This window comes from Triticum aestivum, chromosome 1A (assembly GCF_018294505.1).
Source record: "Triticum aestivum cultivar Chinese Spring chromosome 1A, IWGSC CS RefSeq v2.1, whole genome shotgun sequence".
In the NCBI taxonomy this organism is placed as follows: Eukaryota; Viridiplantae; Streptophyta; class Magnoliopsida; order Poales; family Poaceae; genus Triticum; species Triticum aestivum.
The window spans coordinates 359,665,203-359,679,708 of record NC_057794.1 but is presented as its reverse complement, the minus strand read 5'-3'; the positions used below and the strand labels follow the sequence as shown (position 1 = coordinate 359,679,708).

The 14,506-nt window shown below is 45.9% G+C and overlaps 2 protein-coding genes across 2 annotated transcripts; one reads left to right on the top strand and one right to left on the bottom strand.

Annotated features, from left to right (window-relative positions):
* The first annotated feature begins 2,054 nt into the window (after positions 1–2,054).
* On the top strand, positions 2,055–5,105 carry LOC123051040 (SUMO-conjugating enzyme SCE1). The gene is made up of 5 exons (XM_044473790.1): positions 2,055–2,240; positions 2,330–2,413; positions 4,389–4,541; positions 4,623–4,736; positions 4,845–5,105. Exons 1-5 carry the CDS (start codon positions 2,169–2,171, stop codon positions 4,905–4,907), a joined length of 486 nt encoding a protein of 161 aa, XP_044329725.1. The 5' UTR covers positions 2,055–2,168; the 3' UTR covers positions 4,908–5,105.
* Positions 5,106–5,136: 31 nt separating this feature from the next.
* On the bottom strand, positions 5,137–6,603 carry LOC123051032 (putative expansin-A30). Its single transcript, XM_044473782.1, has 2 exons — positions 6,422–6,603; positions 5,137–6,322 (listed from the first exon to the last, which is right to left on the bottom strand). The coding sequence occupies exons 1-2, from the start codon at positions 6,573–6,575 to the stop codon at positions 5,697–5,699; spliced, it is 780 nt and encodes a 259-aa protein (XP_044329717.1). The 5' UTR covers positions 6,576–6,603; the 3' UTR covers positions 5,137–5,696.
* Between the last annotated feature and the right edge of the window lie 7,903 nt (positions 6,604–14,506).

Below are 14,506 nucleotides of genomic sequence, written 5' to 3'. Positions count from 1 at the left end.
CAGGGAGTCGAGAAAGGATCTCTGGCCGAGGTTGATAACATTACTGCTACTTTACTTTATGCTACTCTACTCCCTCCTGTTGCTGCAAGATGGTGGTTTCTAGAAGATGCTAGTCTTCGATAGGCTAGGCTTTCCCCTTCCCTTCTGGCATTCTGCAGTTTAGTCCACAGATACAACCCATTCCTTTGATACAGATGCATACTTAGTTTAGATCTGATGTAAGTCTTGCGAGTACTTTGGATGAGTACTCACGGTTGCTTTGCTACTTCTTTCCCCCCATACCCGATTGTTGCGACCAGATGACGGAGCCCAGGAGCCAGACGACGCCACTGATGACTACTACTACCCGGAGAATGCCTACTACTACGTGAAGACCGCCGACGACTAGGAGTAGTTAGGAGGCTCCCAGGCAGGAGCCCTTGCCTTTTCGATCATTGTTGCTTTTGTGCTAGCCTTCTTAAGGCAATCTTGTTTAACTCATGTCTGTACTCAGATATTGTTGCTTCCGCTGACTCTTGTGTTTTCGAGCTTATGTATTCGAGCCCTCGAGGCCCCTGACTTGTAATATAAAGCTTGTATTATTTTAATTTGTGTCTAGAGTTGTGTTGTGATATCTTCACATGAGTCCTTGATCTTGATCGTACACATTTGCGTGTATGATTAGTGTACGATTGAATCGAGCGCGTCACAAAGGGCCTCGACATCGAGAGGGGCCTCCTGGAGTCAGGCGGAGTCGTCGACGATGAAAATGAGCACGCCGAGACGGATCTCGCGGCCCAAAGCCAAACCGTCGCCGAAAACCATGTTGATGGAGATCGGAAAAACTGCAACCTCACCGGAAGTCGCTAAGACACCGGCCTCATGGTGGGCGCCAACAGTCGTGGGAGTAAGTCTGACAGTAAGGATATGGGGTACGTAGGAGGAGGCAAGATCCTAGCTATGGTGAGGTTGTGCACGCAAAATTTACGAGTTCAGGCCCTTCTCGGAGGAAGTAAATACCCTACGTCTCGGTGCCTGGAGGCTTGGTCGACTGGTTTATGCGTGAGAGTTATAGGGGGTACGAACCCTTGTACCCGAGGAGGGGGGTGGCTTATATAGAGTGCGCCGGACCCCTCCAGCCCTCAGTTATACAGGGTTCAATGTACATTAAGACAAGGCGTTACTGGTAACGCTAGCTATAAAGAGCTATAAATGGCCTTTAGCACTACGGAGTGAACGCCTGACCGTTGCCGTCCTGAGTGGCTTTAGACCTTCTGTTCTTCGAGTGATTCTTCGTGTGGTCGACCGACTCTATCTTGGTCGAATGGAATTGGGATATCCGAATGGATAACTGGTCGAGTGGATTGCACTTCAAGGTGTTTTCAGTCGGCATCTTCTGTTGTCCTTTGAGTGTCTTTGACTCTAGGGCAGTGTCCTTGGGTACGACGTCTAGGTCAGGCCTATGACCCTACCCTAGGTACATGTCACCGTCACCCCACCACCTGACAGTATGGATGGCTCAACCACCCCGGTGGCCTCTGGGCTGGAACGACCATGTCACCAGGCCCATCCCAACAAGCGCTACTCAGGCTCAGAGTGGGACACAACGAGTAGGGTTAAGTAGGTGTCGATCCCCTCCTGCGTGAGGTGTGGAGAAACTGAACTCTAAACAGTGGTATCTCTCTTCTCTGATTCCCCATTTCTTACTCTAGAACCCTAGTATCTGCAACAAACTCCGTATCATGTGGTGAAATCGAGTGAAGGTAGTAGCGGGACCATAACACGAGGAAGGGTGATGACGACGGCGCGCTTTCGGCTCGTTTCAGTGCTTATAATCGTTGCTAGCCGGTTTATGAATCTGGATATAACTTTTTTATTTCTGGTGTTGACGTTCGTTGTACCACCATGATTAATGATGAACATATCGCAAGTTTCTTGAAGAAAATAGTACATCTTCAAATATAAGGAAGGCGCGGATCTAAATGCGAGCGGGCGGCTGAGATTTCTGGAGCAACCGAGCCTGGGCTAGAATCGAATTTTCGGGAGAAAAGATATTTCCCTGGAAAAGAAAAGAAGAAAGAGATAAAAGGGAAAGGAAGAACTAACGCATCGTCATCTGCGCAGACTCCGAAACCCAAACCCCAGACTCAGCGACAGAGAGCAGCCAGCAGCCTCCTCCGCCGCCGCCCATGTCAGGAGGAGGGATCGCGCGGGGCCGCCTCGCGGAGGAGCGCAAGGCCTGGCGCAAGAACCACCCCCATGTCCGTATCATCCCCCTCCCTCTTCGCGTCTCACCCCCCGCCCCTCCTACCGGCGATTCGGGTCTTGATCTGGTCCTTCTGGTTCGCAGGGATTCGTCGCGAAGCCGGAGACGGTGGCCGACGGGTCGGTGAATCTCATGATCTGGAACTGCACCATCCCCGGAAAGCAGGGGGTAAGTACCTGAGCAACTGCGGAGCACCCGACCCCGATTCGATCTGGTTTGGTCTGTGAGGCAAAGGGCCTGTCTTTGATAGCGATATACTCCGTATTGCGCAATTGCCTATTGCGCGTGTGTGAAAATTGAGGGTTTCTGGACTTTCGTGGTATTATTACAGTAGTAGACTACTAAAACTAGGTTTGATGGGTGCTTTGGTCTATGTCTGGTGGTTCATCTATGGATTATGTTACCTATTTGTTGGATTGGGTATTAGGAACTGTGATGTTATTCGTGACAAGTTACTAATCTTCAGTTCTTCCTCATCGCGTATCTGTTACCCCAACCTAGGAGCTATAGAACTAATGTGGCTTTTGTCCATACTTTGCGTACAACAAAACTGTAATACAACATCAGTGGCAACAAAGCCTTCATTCCCAAGCATGTTTGTGCAGGCTAGAGATGAAACACACAACATGAGCCGCAGAAACCCAAGCAAAAAGTTAATAATTTTGGCCACATGAGGATAGATACTTCTCTATAACACGATTTGCCTTTACCCACTCTGATGTGACCAGGGAGCTCAAGTTATCTGGCCATGCCTTTTTTTTTTTGAGGAATCAGGCAGGTGTACTGCCAATGCATTTAAGAAGAAAAGAAGTTGTTACATGATCAAACAATCAGGTCCAAAAAGATCAGACCTCAATAAAAGAAAATTAATAACGACTACTCGTGTCTAGTGGTAGTGGGCGCTGCGAAACAAACCCATCGAAACCCAAACTGCACCGAGCTTTAGAAGATAAACATCATGCTTAATGTGCTCAGCTAGACGTTTCTGTAGGTGTGCATTGCTCAAAAACGCGTCTGTTGGGTTCCTTAATATGTGCCAACTGCAGTAGCTATATGCTACTCCCTCCATTCCAAAATAGATGACTCAACTTTATACTAAACTTGGTATAAAATTGGGTCATCTATTTTGGAACGGAGGGAGTACAACTGAGTGTAGACAAGCCGTAGGAGTATGCAATGCACCTTACGGTGCTGCTCATCCATTCATGTGTATATATAGTACACTTTACAAAAGAGGCATAGAGCGCAGTCCGCAGTTTTCACAAGGCACGACGTGCGCGAGAAGTGGTGATCTTGGGCGGCGTGCGTGGCCGCGTGAGACCAGAATTTGCAGCTAGGGTGATTGCTGCTTGCACTGAGAGTCTGAGATCAAAGAGTCGTCAACTCGTCACTGATAGCTGCTGAAAAAGAAAACCTCCAGGCTGCTGGCAAAGTGAACTGATGATGAGCAAGGTGTAACGTTAGCTTATCAAACCAGTTTTGGCCATGAGAGTCCACATGCCAAAAGAGTATGGTCACACTAGGATCAGGCATGTAGAGTTTTCAGGAAGCTCATCACATTAGGTGATAGGGAGCACATGGTGTTGTTTGGGATTCCATGGTTAGAAATATTTTTATTGGTGAGAAGCCTTTCCTGAAGCCAAAGCTAAATAAAGTATCGGTACTTATGTTCCATTTTCATAGTCCAGACCTTGGTGAGGTTGACACTACAATAGGATCCCTAAAATGGCAAATGTAGGCAGGAGAGGCTGATTAGCAGATGCCATGCTTTCCTGCTGCCGTTTTTTGAGACTAGCGGGAAAGGATTCACAACAATGCCACAGACATGCAAAGTTGTTGGATCAACAGGGGGAGGAGTAGGACGGAATTTCTGTATACATAGATAATGTGCAGTCAAACCATTCTGCCTTGCATCTGGTGGACTTTGCTAATCTCTTGCATCTGTTTTCCCAGTTCTGTGATATGACTGTTATGGTGAATATATGTTCTTCATTTCGTATTTCTCTTTCTTGTTTTGTCATGCTGTTAACTCATTGCTCACTTTGTATATCTGTTTCTTGTTTTGTCGTCCCTGTTAATTCATTCCAAAAGGTCTGGATTTTTTTACTGAAGTGTCTTAACTACTCCCTCGTCATTTGCGCAGACTGATTGGGAAAGTGGATACTACCCACTTACTCTCCATTTCAGTGAGGACTACCCTAGCAAACCTCCCAAGTGCAAGTTCCCGCAGGGTTTTTTCCACCCAAATGTCTATCCTTCAGGGACGGTCTGCCTCTCGATTCTTAATGAGGATAGTGTAAGCGCAGCAAAGCTATTTTCTTAGGTTTTATTGAAATGGCACACCACCAAATTTACAGTTCAAGTTGCATATTCTCAGGGTTGGAGACCTGCCATCACTGTTAAGCAGATTCTAGTTGGAATACAGGATTTGCTTGATCAACCTAATCCAGCTGATCCTGCCCAGACTGATGGTTATCACCTCTTTATCCAGGTTAGAATTAAGAACTGAACAAGATTCTTTCATCCGTTAGTCCTTCAGTATCATCCATTCACATTGTTTTTTTAGGGCTCATTCACATTGTTTTCTTTTGCTTTGCAGGATCCAGCAGAGTACAAGAGACGCATTCGGCTGCAGGCCAAGCAGTACCCTGCTCTGGTTTGAGGATCCATGTAGCAGTCTAAAATCATAAATTACCGCACCTGAAAATATGAAGTTTGACTAAATATAACCGAAAGCGGGGTATTGTGGAGAGCTTTCCATTGTGACCGTGGACATTTGTGACGTGTGGTCTGGTGTTGACCAAACAAAAATCAGGTCCTTCTGCTTGAATGATGGATGTGTGGATACTTTTGAACTTGACTCCTTGATTGTGTCTTCTGTTGATTTTTTTTGTGGTTTCGGTGATCTCTTCAAAAATAATTTGATGTGAGCAGTAGCTTCCTTTTAAAAGAAGAGGTAAAAGAAGTGGGTAAGGCAACCCAGTTGAACCCTACATACGACTTTAAAAAGGGGACGGGTGTTCAACAAAGTTATGATTCTCTGTAGGCGATTTCTTGTCAGGAGAATTGATCTGTGCTTGTTATTTTTACAAGTCAGTATTCTTGTAGCTTGGTGTTATTAGGGTTGTAGCAACTTTAGTCTGTCCACCAGCCACCTCTGATTGCACTGAAAATTCTTAATTGAACTAGGTTTTTTTAGGCACAATACAATCTGCAAATCTTTTGCTTTGATCGTGCTACAGAGTTTTCACTGTCATTGCGTACGTCAAACCCCCACGCTCTTCACATGGACGGCGGCAACGCGCGACAGGGTCCTAGAAATAACTGAAAATAAGAAAGGAAGCAACGAAAACGGTATGGACAATGATCATCCCAGCAATAGCGCCGCAGAGCGTTGTCAGCGTCACAGCTCCTGCTTCTTCTGCTGTGCCTCAGACCTTCGCTTCGACTCCTATTTGAAGTTGGCGCGAGCCTGGTACGTGAGCCCGATGCTCCAGCTCGCCGGCGCGGCGTCGGCGGCGATGATGGTCAACCCGGTGGTGTAGGAGGTGAGCTTGAAGCTGAGCGCCTGGCCGCCGAGCTGCCCGAACGCCTGGTACGAGGCGCCCCAGTTGTGGCTCATGCGCAGCCACCCCATACCGCCATTGCCCTTCACCCACATCTCCCCGACGTCGCCGGCGCCGCCGACGTTGGTGACGTACACCAACAGCCAGTGCGGGTTCCCCTGGAACGCGAACCGGATCCCGCCCTTGCGCATGCACGGCACCCTGCGGTACATGACGGGGACGATGCCCGCATGCCAGTCGGCCATCTTCTTGAAGGCCGGGATGGCGAGGTCGAAGTGGGTGCGCGGCGGGTTGCACCAGCCGCCGTTGTTGGTGTCCTGCGCCCAGTTGGGCGGGCACAGGTTGGTCGCGGTCACCGTGATCACCGGCGAGCCCCTGTAGCAGGCCGTGGCTTTCACGCACCGGATCTGGTAGCACGTCCCGCACCCGTAGCCGTCCAGGAACAGCGTCGAGCTCAGCGCCGCCGTGTCCGCGCCGTACCCCGCCGTGATGTCGTACCCGCACGCCCCGCCTGCGAGAACACAAGCACGATACATCAGCATAACAAGGAACCGAATAAGCATGCATGGTCATTGACCAATGTAGTACGTGTGCAGTGCAGGCGACGTACCCATCGTCTCGGCCGTAGCCTCGTCGCCGTAGAACGTGGCGTGGGCGGGAGTCCACTGCATGGCCCTGAACCTGGCGTCCACGGTGGTGGCCCCGCCGGCAAGGGAGACGAGGAGGACCAAGACGGCCGCGGACTTGGACGCAGCAGAAGCCATTGCCTTCGCTTCGCTTTGCCTTGTAGCGCTCTCTTCTTGGCTGAGTTCTGTCAGAAGATGGCATGGGGCGAGTGGATTTATAGTGTGCACTACGTCGGATTGGATCAATCAGTGTGGTGGTTAGATCAGCCGGTGATGATTGTGGAGGAACATATATCGTTCAATCTTCGGGAGAAGTCGTGCCTGCACGCAGTCGCGAAATCGTGGAGATTTGTACGGCGTGCCATACGTGCGGGCAAGGAACCGAGCTGTACTCTGTTATTCTGCCGTTTTGCTGGTAGGCCGGATTTTGTATGTTTTTCTCCTTCGAAAAGGAATTTTGCATGTTGGAACTGTGTCTTTTAATTTCTGATCACGATATGTTATTTTTCTGGGAGAGATCGGATAGGTAAACATTCTTATTCTAGGTTGGACAGAGTTATACATATACAATGAACAGGCCCGGGTGTCTGCCCCGCGGCTCCCTTTCCGCAAAAGCAGCTGATCTTGGCCGTCGGATCAATGATTAAGTAGCCACGGGCACGGAAGGCCGGACCTCACCCAAATAAAAACATTTTTTCAAGCTTATTTCCTTGAGCTATAAAGAAAAAAGCAATGCAATTCCAACATAAATTGTCCACCATAAAAAAAACTTCTCTATGCCTTTATGTAGACCCCCCCCTAGTAGATAAGGTACTTAAAACAAACTCAAAACTAGCACAACTACACAGGCTGAAGAGAATGACCTCGAAAAATAATAAGGTTTTAAAAATGTTTTGTTTAAGGTCGTTGATACATGTCCAAGAAGGCAAATGTCTCTCAATCTAATCGTGATTCATCACGAGAGGCATGTTTTGAAATAGCATATGTTTAGTGACTTGGCTAAACATAACAATATCATCGATTATGCGAGGGGTATGATGACCCACAAGTATAGGGAATCAATTATAGCTCTTTTCGATAAGTAAGAGTGTCGAACCTAACGAGGAGCAGAGGAAAATGACAAGTAGTTTTCAGTAAGGTAGTGTCTATAAGTGCTGAATTTGTAAGTAGCGAGTGTTTGATAGCAAGATAGTTTGTAACGAGCAAGTAACGATAATAGTAATAAGTATGCAGCAAGGTAGCCCAATCCTTTTGAGGCAAAGGATAGTCCAAAACGGTTTCTTATAATGAGCAAAGCGTTCTTGAGGGTACATGAGAATTTCACCTAGTCACTTTCATCATATTGGTTTGATTTGTGTTCGCTACTTTGATAATTTGATATGTGAGTGGACCGGTGCTTAGGTGTTGTTCTTACTTGAACAAACCCCCTACTTATGATTAACCCTCCTTAGGTCAAAACCACTTATATACCAAAAGATGGGCAACGGAGGTGGGCCGAGGAGGCCTGGCGGGCCCAGGTGGGTTGTGCCCATCTGGTGGGCCCCCTCTGGTGTTTATTGGCTCCAATATTCCTCAATAATTCTAAAAATTCTTCGTAAAGTTTCAGCTCATTTGGAGTTGTGCAGAATAAGTGGCTTGACGTAGCTTTTCTAGGTCCAGATTTTCAGCTACCGGAATTCTCCCTCTTGATGTGTTCCTTGTAAATTATAAGAGAAAAGGCATTAGAATTACTCAAAAAAGCATTATTACGGATAAAAATATTATAAATAACAATAAGGAAACATGATGCAAAATAGACGTATCAACTCCCCAAGCTTAGAGCTCGCTTGTCCTCAAGCGAAAACCAAAATCGAAAAACATGTCCACATGCTTTGAGAGAGAGGTGTCGATAAAAACAAAATACAGACATAGAAGCATCATGTTGATTATTATAACATCAACAAGATTAAACAAAAGACTTTTATCATATACTTCTCATGAATAAGTAACAGTTCATCACATAATCGAAGTATAAAACAAAAACTCTATTAGAAACCAACAAACTACACTACAAAAAAAGACACATCCGTGACATTTTGGGTCGAACGAAATTTTTTCCTGTCATGCTTATGACACTTTTATGAAGATAATTGTGACAAAACCCGGTATCATCATAGATGTGGTGGGGTCCTGCTTCTATGACAAAAAATCATGAAAAAATGGGCTTTTCGTCCTTGGCGGGTCGAAGACGCAGCTGCATGACATTCTTTGGGCCGTCCACGATAGAAAAAACCAAGGTAGAAGCGAGGGTGAGGAAAATATCAAGGTGTTCCCGGTTACGGTGAGTGGTCGGGGGCCGAGTGATGCGTGTTTCTCTCGTACGTGTGTGCGAAGCGTTGGGCTCTAACTGAACCCGAGCGAGGCGTTGTGCTCTAACTAAACCCGAGCGATCGATCGATCCCTTGATGTTAACTGAACCCGAGTGATTCCTGAAGGAAATATGCCCTAGAGGCAATAATAAAGTTATTATTTATTTCCTTATATCATGATAAAAGTTTATTATTCATGCTAGAATTGTATTAACCGGAAACATAATACATGTGTGAATACATAGACAAACAGAGTGTCACTAGTATGCCTCTACTTGACTAGCTCGTTAATCAAAGATGCTTATGTTTCCTAACCATGGACAAAGAGTTGTTATTTGATTAACGGGATCACATCATTACTTGAATGATCTGATTGACATGACCCATTCCATTATCTTAGCACCCGATCGTTTAGTATGTTGCTATTGCTTTCTTCATGACTTATACATGTTCCCATGACTATGAGATTATGCAACTCCCGTTTGCTAGAGGAACACTTTGTGTGCTACCAAACGTCACAACGTAACTGGGTGATTATAAAGGAGCTCTACAGGTGTCTCCAAAGGTACATGTTGGGTTGGCGTATTTCGAGATTAGGATTTGTCACTCCGATTGTCGGAGAGGTATCTCTGGGCCCTCTCGGTAATGCACATCACTTAAGCCTTGCAAGCATTGCAACTAATGAGTTAGTTGCGGGATGATGTATTACAGAACGAGTAAAGAGACTTGCCGGTAATGAGATTGAACTAGGTATAGGATACCGACGATCGAATCTCGGGCAAGTAACATACCGATGACAAAGGGAACAACGTATGTTGTTATGTGGCCTGACCGATAAAAGATCTTCTTAGAATATGTAGGAGCCAATATGAGCATCCAGGTTCCGCTATTGGTTATTGACCGGAGACGTGTCTCGGTCATGTCTACATTGTTCTCGAACCCATAGGGTCCGCACGCTTAAGGTTACGATGACAGTTATATTATGAGTTTATGCATTTTGATGTACCGAAGGTTGTTCGGAGTCCTGGATGTGATCACGGACATGACGAGGAGTCTCGAAATGGTCGAGACATAAAGATTGATATATTGGAAGCCTATGTTTGGATATCGAAAGTGTTCCGGGTGAAATCGGGATTTTACCGGAGTACCGGGAGGTTATCGGAACCCCCCGGGAGGTATATGGGCCTTAGTGGGCCTTAGTGGAAGAGAGGACAGGTGGCCAGAGATGGGTCGCACGCCCCTCCCCCCTTGGTCCGAATTGGACAAGGAGAGGGGGCCGGCCCCCCTTCCTCCTCTCTCTCCTCTCCCCCCCTCCACGAATCCTATTCCAACTAGGAAAGGGGGGGAGTCCTACTCCCAGAAGGAGTAGGACTCCTCCTGGCGCGCCACACCTTGGCCGTACGGCCCCCCTCCCTTGAACCTTTATATACGGAGGCAGGGGCACCCCTAGAGACACAAGTTGATCCACGTGATCATATTCTTAGCCGTGCGGTGCCCCCTTCCACCATCGTCCTCGATAATATTGTAGCGGTGCTTAGGCGAAGCCCTGCGACGGTAGTACATCAAGATCGTCACCACGCCGTCGTGCTGATGGAACTCCCGATACTTTGCTGGATCGGAGTCCGGGGATCGTCATCGAGCTGAACGTGTGCTAGAACTCGGAGGTGCCGTAGTTTCGGTGCTTGATCGGCCGGGCCATGGAGACGTACGACTACATCAACCAAATGCTTCCGTTGTCGATCTACAAGGGTACGTAGATCATACTCTCCCCTCTCGTTGCTATGCATCACCATGATCTTGCATGAGCGTAGGAATTTTTTTGAAAATTACTACGAAACCCAACAGTGGCATCCGAGCCTAGGTTTTATATGTTGATGTTATATGCACGAGTAGAACACAAGTGAGTTGTGGGCGATATAAGTCATACTGCTTACCAGCATGTCATACTTTAGTTCGGCGGTATTGTTGGACGAAGTGGCCCGGACCAACATTACGCGTACGCTTACGCGAGACCGGTTCTCCCGACGTGCTTTGCACATAGGTGGCTTGCGGGTGACAGTTTCTCCAACTTGAGTTGAACCAAGTGTGGCTACGCCCGGTCCTTGCGAAGGTTAAAACAGCACCAACTTGACAAACTATCGTTGTGGTTTTGATGCGTAGGTAAGATTGGTTCTTGCTTAAGCCCGTAGCAGCCACGTAAAACATGCAACAACAAAGTAGAGGACGTCTAACTTGTTTTTGCAGGGCATGTTGTGATGTGATATGGTCAAGACATGATGCTAAATTTTATTGTATGAGATGATCATGTTTTGTAACCGAGTTATCGGCAACTGGCAGGAGCCATATGGTTGTTGCTTTATTGTATGCAATGCAATCGCGCTGTAATGCTTTACTTTATCACTAAGCGGTAGCGATAGTCGTGGAAGCATAAGATTGGCGAGACGACAACGATGCTACGATGGAGATCAAGGTGTCGCGCCGGTGACGATGGTGATCATGACGGTGCTTCGGAGATGGAGATCACAAGCACAAGATGATGATGGCCATATCATATCACTTATATTGATTGCATGTGATGTTTATCTTTTATGCATCTTATCTTGCTTTGATTGACGGTAGCATTATAAGATGATCTCTCACTAAATTATCAAGAAGTGTTCTCCCTGAGTATGCACCGTTGCGAAAGTTCTTCGTGCTGAGACACCACGTGATGATCGGGTGTGATAGGCTCTACGTTCAAATACAACGGGTGCAAAACAGTTGCACACGCAGAATACTCAGGTTATACTTGACGAGCCAAGCATATACAGATATGGCCTCGGAACACGGAGACCGAAAGGTCGAGCGTGAATCATATAGTAGATATGATCAACATAGTGATGTTCACCAATGAAACTACTCCATCTCACGTGATGATCGGACATGGTTTAGTTGATTTGGATCACGTAATCACTTAGATGATTAGAGGGATGTCTATCTAAGTGGGAGTTCTTTAAGTAATATGATTAACTGAACCTAAATTTATCATGAACTTAGTACCTGATAGTATCTTGCTTGTTTATGTATGATTGTAGATAAATGGCCCGTGCTGTTGTTCCGTTGAATTTTAATGCGTTCCTTGAGAAAGCAAAGTTGAAAGATGATGGTAGCAATTACACGGACTGGGTCCGTAACTTGAGGATTATCCTCATTGCTGCACAGAAGAATTACGTCCTGGAAGCACCGCTGGGTGCCAGGCCTGCTGCTGGAGCAACACCAGATGTTGTGAACGTCTGGCAGAGCAAAGCTGATGACTACTCGATAGTTCAGTGTGCCATGCTTTACGGCTTAGAACCGGGACTTCAACGACGTTTTGAACGTCATGGAGCATATGAGATGTTCCAGGAGTTGAAGTTAATATTTCAAGCAAATGCCCGGATTGAGAGATATGAAGTCTCCAATAAGTTCTATAGCTGCAAAATGGAGGAGAACAGTTCTGTCAGTGAGCATATACTCAAAATGTCTGGGTATAATAATCACTTGATTCAAATGGGAGTTAATCTTCCAGATGATTGCGTCATTGACAGAATTCTCCAATCACTGCCACCAAGCTACAAGAGCTTCGTGATGAACTATAATATGCAAGGGATGAATAAGACTATTCCCGAGCTCTTCGCAATGCTGAAAGCTGCGGAGGTAGAAATCAAAAAGGAGCATCAAGTGTTGATGGTCAACAAGACCACTAGTTTCAAGAAAAAGGGCAAAGGGAAGAAGAAGGGGAACTTCAAGAAGAACAGCAAGCAAGTTGCTGCTCAAGAGAAGAAACCCAAGTCTGGACCTAAGCCTGAAACTGAGTGCTTCTACTGCAAGCAGACTGGTCACTGGAAGCGGAACTGCCCCAAGTATTTGGCGGATAAGAAGGATGGCAAGGTGAACAAAGGTATATGTGATATACATGTTATTGATGTGTACCTTACTAATGCTCGCAGTAGCACCTGGGTATTTGATACTGGTTCTGTTGCTAATATTTGCAACTCGAAACAGGGACTACGGATTAAGCGAAGATTGGCTAAGGACGAGGTGACGATGCGCGTGGGAAACGGTTCCAAAGTCGATGTGATCGCGGTCGGCACGCTACCTCTACATCTACCTTCGGGATTAATATTAGACCTAAATAATTGTTATTTGGTGCCAGCGTTAAGCATGAACATTATATCTGGATCTTGTTTGATGCGAGACGGTTATTCATTTAAATCAGAGAATAATGGTTGTTCTATTTATATGAGTAATATCTTTTATGGTCATGCACCCCTGAAGAGTGGTCTATTCTTATTGAATCTCGATAGTAGTAACACACATATTCATAATGTTGAAACCAAAAGATGCAGAGTTGATAATGATAGTGCAACTTATTTGTGGCACTGCCGTTTAGGTCATATCGGTGTAAAGCGCATGAAGAAACTCCATACTGATGGACTTTTGGAACCACTTGATTATGAATCACTTGGTACTTGCGAACCGTGCCTCATGGGCAAGATGACTAAAACGCCGTTCTCCGGTACTATGGAGAGAGCAACAGATTTGTTGGAAATCATACATACAGATGTATGTGGTCCGATGAATATTGAGGCTCGTGGCGGATATCGTTATTTTCTCACCTTCACAGATGATTTAAGCAGATATGGGTATATCTACTTAATGAAACATAAGTCTGAAACGTTTGAAAAGTTCAAAGAATTTCAGAGTGAAGTTGAAAATCATCATAACAAGAAAATAAAGTTTCTACGATCTGATCGTGGAGGAGAATATTTGAGTTACGAGTTTGGTGTACATTTGAAACAATGCGGAATAGTTTCGCAACTCACGCCACCCGGAACACCACAGCGTAATGGTGTGTCCGAACGTCGTAATCGTACTTTACTAGATATGGTGCGATCTATGATGTCTCTTACTGATTTACCGCTATCGTTTTGGGGTTATGCTTTGGAGACGGCCGCATTCACGTTAAATAGGGCACCATCAAAATCCGTTGAGACGACGCCTTATGAACTATGGTTTGGCAAGAAACCAAAGTTGTCGTTTCTGAAAGTTTGGGGCTGCGATGCTTATGTGAAAAAGCTTCAACCTGATAAGCTCGAACCCAAATCGGAGAAATGTGTCTTCATAGGATATCCAAAGGAGACTATTGGATACACCTTCTATCACAGATCCGAAGGCAAGACTTTTGTTGCTAAGTTCGGAAACTTTCTAGAGAAGGAGTTTCTCTCGAAAGAAGTGAGTGGGAGGAAAGTAGAACTTGACGAGGTAACTGTACCTGCTCCCTTATTGGAAAGTAGTGCATCACAGAAAACTGTTTCTGTGACACCTACACCAATTAGTGAGGAAGCTAATGATAATGATCATGAAACTTCAGAACAAGATACTACTGAACCTCATAGATCAACCAGAGTGAGATCCGCACCAGAGTGGTACGGTAATCCTGTTCTGGAAGTCATGCTACTAGATCATGATGAACCTACGAACTATGAAGAAGCGATGGTGAGCCCAGATTCCGCAAAATGGCTTGAAGCCATGAAATCTGAGATGGGATCCATGTATGAGAACAAAGTATGGACTTTGGTTGACTTGCCCAATGATCGGCAAGCAATTGAGAATAAATGGATCTTCAAGAAGAAGACTGACGCCGACGGTAATATTACTGTCTACAAAGCTCGACTTGTCGCAAAAGGGTTTCAGCAAGTT

What these genes read in the sequence shown, in the direction of transcription:
- LOC123051032 (XM_044473782.1), bottom strand. Translation starts at nt 6,575, where the DNA reads ATGGCTTCTGCTGCGTCCAAGTCCGCGGCCGTCTTGGTCCTCCTCGTC. An exon ending in GGCTACGGCCGAGACGATGG is followed by an intron (nt 6,323 to 6,421) that starts GTACGTCGCCTG and finishes GTGTTCTCGCAG; the next exon opens with GCGGGGCGTGCGGGTACGAC.
- LOC123051040 (XM_044473790.1), top strand. Translation starts at nt 2,169, where the DNA reads ATGTCAGGAGGAGGGATCGCGCGGGGCCGCCTCGCGGAGGAGCGCAAG. An exon ending in GGCGCAAGAACCACCCCCAT is followed by an intron (nt 2,241 to 2,329) that starts GTCCGTATCATC and finishes TCTGGTTCGCAG; the next exon opens with GGATTCGTCGCGAAGCCGGA. An exon ending in CGATTCTTAATGAGGATAGT is followed by an intron (nt 4,542 to 4,622) that starts GTAAGCGCAGCA and finishes GCATATTCTCAG; the next exon opens with GGTTGGAGACCTGCCATCAC.